The sequence below is a fragment of the Dendroctonus ponderosae genome, unplaced genomic scaffold (genome assembly GCF_020466585.1).
Source record: "Dendroctonus ponderosae isolate FM_Combo_2020 unplaced genomic scaffold, Dpon_F_20191213v2 Dpon_F_20191213_1, whole genome shotgun sequence".
NCBI lineage: Eukaryota > Metazoa > Arthropoda > Insecta > Coleoptera > Curculionidae > Dendroctonus > Dendroctonus ponderosae.
This window is the reverse complement of record NW_026017110.1, coordinates 39,998,593-40,005,432: the sequence shown is the minus strand read 5'-3', so window position 1 is coordinate 40,005,432 and position 6,840 is coordinate 39,998,593. Positions and strand designations below refer to the sequence as shown.

The following is a 6,840-nucleotide window of genomic DNA, read 5'->3' as shown; positions in this document are numbered from 1 at the left end:
GTTTTGTTTTTTAGGGAAGCTTTAAGCTCTTCGATTGTGAATAATTTTATTTCGTTTTGAGTGGGTGATTGAGGGGAGAAATCGGTACTGGCTGTTGTCATTGCCATGTTGTTTAGTAAAGTTTGACGTAGAACTTCTGGAATGTCCTGAGTTTTTTGTTCTGTAGGGGAGCCATAAAAGGCCTTGACCTTATTCCAGACGTAGCTCATATCCGAGTTTCTATTTAGTGAACCACAGAATTCCACGAATTTGTTTTTCTTTTTCCTTTTAAGGGCTTTTCTTGTTATGGCTATCGTTTTTTTTGCCTGTATAAAGTTGTCAAGATTTGGATTGTTTCTAAACCTTCTCAAGGCTGCTTTTCTATTGCTGATCAGAAGAGAGCATTCATCATCCCACCAAGGGTTTGTTATTTTGGATTTGTTGCTGTTAATTGTTTTGAGAGGGATTGATTTTGAGGCAGATAAATTAATTATTTGTGTGAATGTCGAATAATCTATCTCTTTTCCGGTGAGTTTTAGAGCTTGTAAGGATGAGGTTTCGTAAAATGTGTTCCAGTCGGCTTTTCTGAAATTTCTTATCTGGTAAGGTTTGAAGATATAGGTATCGCTTTTTCCTGAGGTGTTTACTTCGTATAAGGTGGGGAAGTGATCACTATTTGCGCAGTCTGGAAGAACACTCCATTTAGACTTTGGAGCCAGTTGAGGATCTATGATGGCAATATCCAGGGGGTTTTGGGTATTAGCAGTGAACCTGGTGGGAGTTCCATTGCTGATCAAAATTAGGTTGTTTTCGGTTAAGAATTCCTCTAAGTTCTTGCCGTTCTGATTTGTGGTAGATCCACCTAGTGATCGATGTAACGCGTTTAGGTCGCCCATGAGGATGTTCGATCCTTGCAGGCTGTCAATTATGTTATTGAGTTTATTTTTTTCAAGCTTAGTTTGTGGGGGACAATATACATTGATTATGTTGATGTTGGCAATTTTGATTATGACGAATTGAAATTGATCGGCTACCGATGTTATTTGGTTCTTTATCAGTGTAAATTTCAAGTTGTTCTTGACGCATGTAGCCAATCCGCCATAGCCATCATTGCGATCCTGCCTAATTATTTTATATGATTTTAAAGCAAATTTATGATTAGCTTTAAGCCACGTTTCATTAAGTAAAATAACATTAGGTTGAAGTTCTTCTATTAGATTGATAAGGTCTCCTTTATTGGTAAAAACGCTTCTAATGTTCCATTGGAGAATTTTTTAATTCTTTAAACTTTTTTGAGTTATCATTTTTTAAAAGGAATGAAATGAAAGACAGACATGTAAGGAATGAAAAGAGGGAGGGAAAAAGCATGGTCCTTTCTGGTTTTATGAATTTTGATCACTTAGGTATCTAACAAGTTCTATTATTTGTTGTGGGGTTGTGTTCTTTAGTAGTGTTTCCAGGGTTTGAATAGTATTGATATGGGCACTAATAGGCGAGGGGGTCTCGTCAATAATTTGTTGATTATCTGTTGGGTTTAAATTCGGCTCCTGTCTATCGTTTGTGTTGAGAATTGAAGTTTTGTTGATTTGTATATTAGGCCCGCGCGAGTTTGGGAAAAATAGCGCTTCGTTATGGGCAACCCTATCGAACCCCTTTGGGGTTTGTTTCTGATTATTGTTAGCAGCCAGAACTTGGCTGAAATTTTGTTTTCCATTTTCTGTAAAATTGGTGCTTCTCCGTTGGGCAGGTGTGATTACGTTAGTTTCTATATGGTTAGTTGAACGGAAGGGCAAGTTCAGGAAGTCTTGCGGATGTAAAATATGCTCTTCGGTGGATAGCGGTTTGGGACATAACCTATTGGCATCAAAAAACGTGATATTTTCATATGCGATCAGTCTCTTGATATCTCTCTGGCGATTAAACTCAGGACAGGTCTTTGAAGAGCTTCTGTGTTCTCTACTTTTACAGTGAATACACTTTGTCATGCAAGAATAAGTTATTGACTGCTCGTTAGTGGTATTAGAGTGTGTGTCCTCCTCCCCACAATTAAAACATTTCTTTTTTTTATTTTTACACAGTTTTTGTGTGTGCCCATAAAGAAGGCAATTGAAGCATTGGGTGACCGGGGCTACGTATGGTAACACATTCTTCTTCAACCTGTAAAAGTCAATTGATTTGGGTAGTATAATCCCTTTAAATGTTATTAGAATAGTGCCTGTTGGTTCGTATGTGGCTATATTTTTGTTTTGACTATCAGAGGTAAGAACTTTGCGATTTAGTCTAATAATATTAATTACCTCAAATGGAGAATTGATTGTTTCCATTAATTCCGTTACAGGTATATCCTTATGAATCTGCTTGACAATGCCCTTACAGGTTATAAAATTGTATGGTACATACATTGAGTAGCCTTTTCCTTTTAAGAAAGAGTTATCGATAAATTCATTCGCTGATTTATGATCTGTGAATTCAATTGATAGTCTATTTAGACCTTTATTTTTAATGTACTTAATATTGTCAAGCTTTAGGTTGAATATGTCTTTAGCTATTTTTAGATCATTGAATCTGCCAATGTTGTTGCCCGATTTTTCGGTTGATTCGATACAAACTATAAAAGGTCCTTTATCAGTTGTACTGTACATTTTTGGCATTCTTTCTCTACGTTTGCTTACTGAATCCGTCAAGGTTACCATGGTTTGGTCCGTATTTTTCATTAAGGTATGATCGGTTTTAAAACGTTTTTCTATGATCTCCGGAGATCGTAGAGAAACGCTTCTTTTGTTTTTCTCAGGTTCCGAGCCGCTACTAATTTTTTCCCTTTTACGACCCCCTCCGGGGTCGTCCCTCTCTTCCATACTTTACTCCACTTAAATTGCAAGAAAATTGGTTGTACTTTAGTTAGGCAAAGAATCAACTTACCAACTCTACAAACGCACCACACAAAAGGTTCAAATGCTACCACAGGTGTTAGCAGTTTTTTGCGCGGAAATAAGACGATGCTGCTTCGATCACGTTCTCCACAGCAATCCTTTCTTGGTTATATTCGTCTTGCCTCGCCGCCTGTCACCCGTCATTCTGATCGACCATCGACATATACGAGACAACCGCACGCCTTTACATGTGTTGCCACGCTTTCTGCACGATGATTTGTAGCAGCCGATGGGGTTGGTGGCGATCTATCATCACTAGAGTTTCTTGTAGTGCTATTTACCGTCGAATGGTTATTTTGTACAAAACTTTCCGAATGGAGTAAAGTATTGGGCCTTATAATATCTCGAGCATTTATTTAACTTACATTTCCAGAACGGATGTGTATGTCGCAGACAATTTAAACAAGTTTAATTTTTTAACAGCTGTAATTCTTTGTTCTACAAATAGTTTTAAAAATGTAGCACACTTGGAAATACTGTTCCTTTAAGAGCAGTATTTCTAATTACACTTGAATGTTTTATCTTGATTAAAAGCAAGAAACTCGTGACTGCCAGGCCTCTTCTGCTTTTGAAGTATGGGTCTTTCTTCGGCAGCTGTTATCTCTAATTTTTCCAAAAATTTCGCACTTAGGTTTTAGAAACTGGCTTAGATCTTTTAATTGTGGTAAATCTTGGCATACAAGTGTTTTTCCCAATCGCGACTAGTAACCGTGTCGAATTTATTGGCTATAATATAAATAGTTAGTCTGTCCCAGGAATCAGTATCTTCGCCTAAACCTTTTAAGGAGCGTAAATGTTTTGTTACTGTGTCATATAAATTTCTTAATCCTGTACGTTATTCATTGACTAAACCAGGATGCTCAAATATACTGTGGATATGATTATGAATCATTAATGGTTTATTCTCATATCTGTCCATTAGCAACTGCCATGCTACATGATAATTTGATGCAGTTGCTTCAATGGACTGAATCACATCAAGAACCTTTTTCTCTAATGAAGAGCGTAACTAATAGGATTTTTGAATATCGTTTAGAGTTTCATTTTTATCTACTAAACTTAAAAACGTGTCCTTGAATTCCAACCAAGAACAGTATTTGCCATTAAACGTTGGTAAAGTTATGGGGGGCAGCCTTACTGCAGGTTTATTTTCACCAAATCTATTGTACCTAATTCTTACATTAGACATACCCCGACCTACGTAGAGACGTACCCTCGACCGAACCTATTTCAGATCTCTTATTAATTACCTTACAAAATAACTGTTCTTTGCTTATTACGTTATAAAATGTTGTCTCAAATTCTTGTTCTTCTGCGAAAAACGCTTCTTCATTGCCATTTTTTAAGACAACTGATTGCGAGATAATTTTACTAAACTCAGATAAACAATTCTGTATGGCTTCTAATCGGCATTCTATCTCTGAGATTACTTCTTCATTTAATTTATTTTTATTAATGTTGTCTAAGAAGGTTTTAAATCTTGAAAGTTTACCTTTAAGCGAGGTTTTCCTAACTTTCAAATTTGATTCTTCGGACATCTTAATGGTTCAAATAAAAATACTTTTCTATTTCTCATTTACTCCTAAGTGCCTTTGATTGAATCCTTGGTAGAACGTACCAATTGTAGTAATTGTCTTCCTTTAATTTACATGCAATAAATTGTATGCACGTGGACTATCATTCGCGACACAGCTTTCTTCAATATTTTTTGGGTATATTTATTTACTTTTTACTGATTAGTTATCCGGCTCGAAGGACCAATGTTTTGGACTGCATATTATGTATATTTAATTATATTATTTTTGAATATAAATTTACAATCTTGTCCGTTGACGACTCTTGTCAACGTTCTTTTTTTTTAATTAAAGGTGCGTTGCAACAAAAGTTTTTTTTTAATTTCAACGATTTCAACAATACCTCCATTAAAAAGTTATAGCGTAATGATACCAACCTACGGTAAATGAAGAACCTATTGAAATCAATCAAAAAGGTCAATAACCTATAAATTCGAAAACCATTTTGGTGCTTGGTGGTGAAGCGAAATTCTGAGCGTGATCCTTAGATTTGAATCTGTGGTTCTGAAAAGAACCGTTTTGAAATGTGGACAACTCACAAGAGGTGTTCGAACTTCTGCCCATTTAACTCCACACATGTTTGTGCCCGTTTAATCATGTTATTGTGCACGCTGCGTAACATTCCTGGACTCACATTTTGTGCAGCTTCCCGTATTCGAGTCACTTTCACAGCCCCCAAAAGAAAAAATCAATCTGAGCCTGGTCAGGGGATCTTGGTGGCCAATTTACTGGTCCATTTCGGCCTTTCAATTTGTCTGTGTATTCATGGTTAAGCCAAACTCTTACCGGAGCAGCGAAATAGGCTGGAGCCCCGTCCATTTGGAGCCAGAGATTTTGAACGGCTGCTGGTGGCAGATTGTCAAGTAAATTTTGAAATTCCGAACGAAGAAACATTAAAAAAATTTTGCTATTGAGCCGAAATGGCAAAATTACGGGTCCCCATAGGTGAATACCCAGGATTCCTCCCCAAACATTTACACTGAAACGGTCTCGGTGATGGAACGAAATTGTGGCATGTGGGTTCTCGGTGGCATAAACATGAGAATTGCGGGAGTTGAAAAATCTATCTCTACTGAAATTTACTTCTTCGGTCCATAAAATGTGTTGTAAAAACTGCGAATTTGGTCGGTTTTGTTCCAAAAGCCAATTACAAAACGTTGCCTTAAAGGATAGTCGGTGTGTAAAAGTGCATGTGTTTTAGATAAATGGTAAGGGTGAAGCCCTTCCTCGGCAATAATCCGGTGTACAGTTGCCTGGGAAATTGTAATTTGTTGCGCAATGCCCCGTGTACTCCTGGAAGGACCTGCTGCGATTAAATTCAGTACCTGTTCTTCTATGTCCGGAACCCGAGCACCTCTTGGTCGTCCACTTTCTATTTTAATTCTTGGAGCCAATCGTCCAGTATCTCTAGCCCTTTGAATTAGCCGGCGCAGGACATGCGCGCTGGGCTGTCATTCGTTGGGAAACGTGTTGGCGTAAGTTCTAAAAGCTTCTGCTACATTGCTGTGGCATTCCCCCATAACTAATAGCATACCCGTATATTCAATATTCGTGAACATTTTGTAAAAGGAGCTTGAAAGTCAGTAACTAACAATTTGACAAATGCTTGTTATTCGCGACAAAAGATAGATATCTTTATACCTGTGACTACCTGATATTGACAAAAAACATCATTGCCGCTTGTTGGAATCACATAAAAGTTTTTTGTGGACTGTATTTTTGATTGTAGCGCAATATGGCAATAAGCCAGAGCACGCGTAGATGCCCGGAAGGCAGAGCTAGATAATAATTAAATTAGTTTTTGGATTTTAAGATTGTATTTGAACTTTCGCTTACAACATGGCAGCTAATACTAAGAAAAATTCGTCAACCTCTCACCTTTTCACCTTTGGCAAGAAAGGGTTGCTTGGTCACCAATGAAGTACAAACAATGAATTGTTTGATGATGTTTCCCGTTGCATGGTGACCAATGTAGTACAAACAATAAATTGTTTGATGTTATTTCCCGTCGCATGGTGACTCAAGAGAAAGATACTCAAGCAAGGCACAAATTAATTGTTATACAAATTAATTGTTGGATGTTGTTTCCAACATGCTGGGGGCCTACAAAGTTCACAAGAACTTTGGGTCAATACACCAGCAAAGAAAAGGCACGCAATTTGTTTAACACATGAATCAATCGATAAATGGCGGCAAATGCTTAATAACGAAATTAATTTCTATAAACATAAGAAAGTAACAATATCGCTTAAAAAAAACAAGTATAATTCAAACACGACCACTAAAATTAAACTGAAATTTGAGAATTGAATTTTTCAAATGCACAAATCTAAATTTATACGAATACGTAATAAAAT

At 37.0% G+C, this 6,840-nt stretch overlaps 1 protein-coding gene across 1 annotated transcript; it reads right to left on the bottom strand.

Moving 5' to 3' along the window:
- Window positions 1-1,037: 1,037 nt before the first annotated feature.
- Window positions 1,038-2,629, bottom strand: LOC109540722. Its single transcript, XM_019909180.2, has one exon. The coding sequence runs from the start codon at window positions 2,619-2,621 to the stop codon at window positions 1,362-1,364; it is 1,260 nt and encodes a 419-aa protein (XP_019764739.2). The 5' UTR covers window positions 2,622-2,629; the 3' UTR covers window positions 1,038-1,361.
- Window positions 2,630-6,840: the final 4,211 nt, after the last annotated feature.

What these genes read in the sequence shown, in the direction of transcription:
- LOC109540722 (XM_019909180.2), bottom strand. Translation starts at nt 2,621, where the DNA reads ATGTACAGTACAACTGATAAAGGACCTTTTATAGTTTGTATCGAATCA.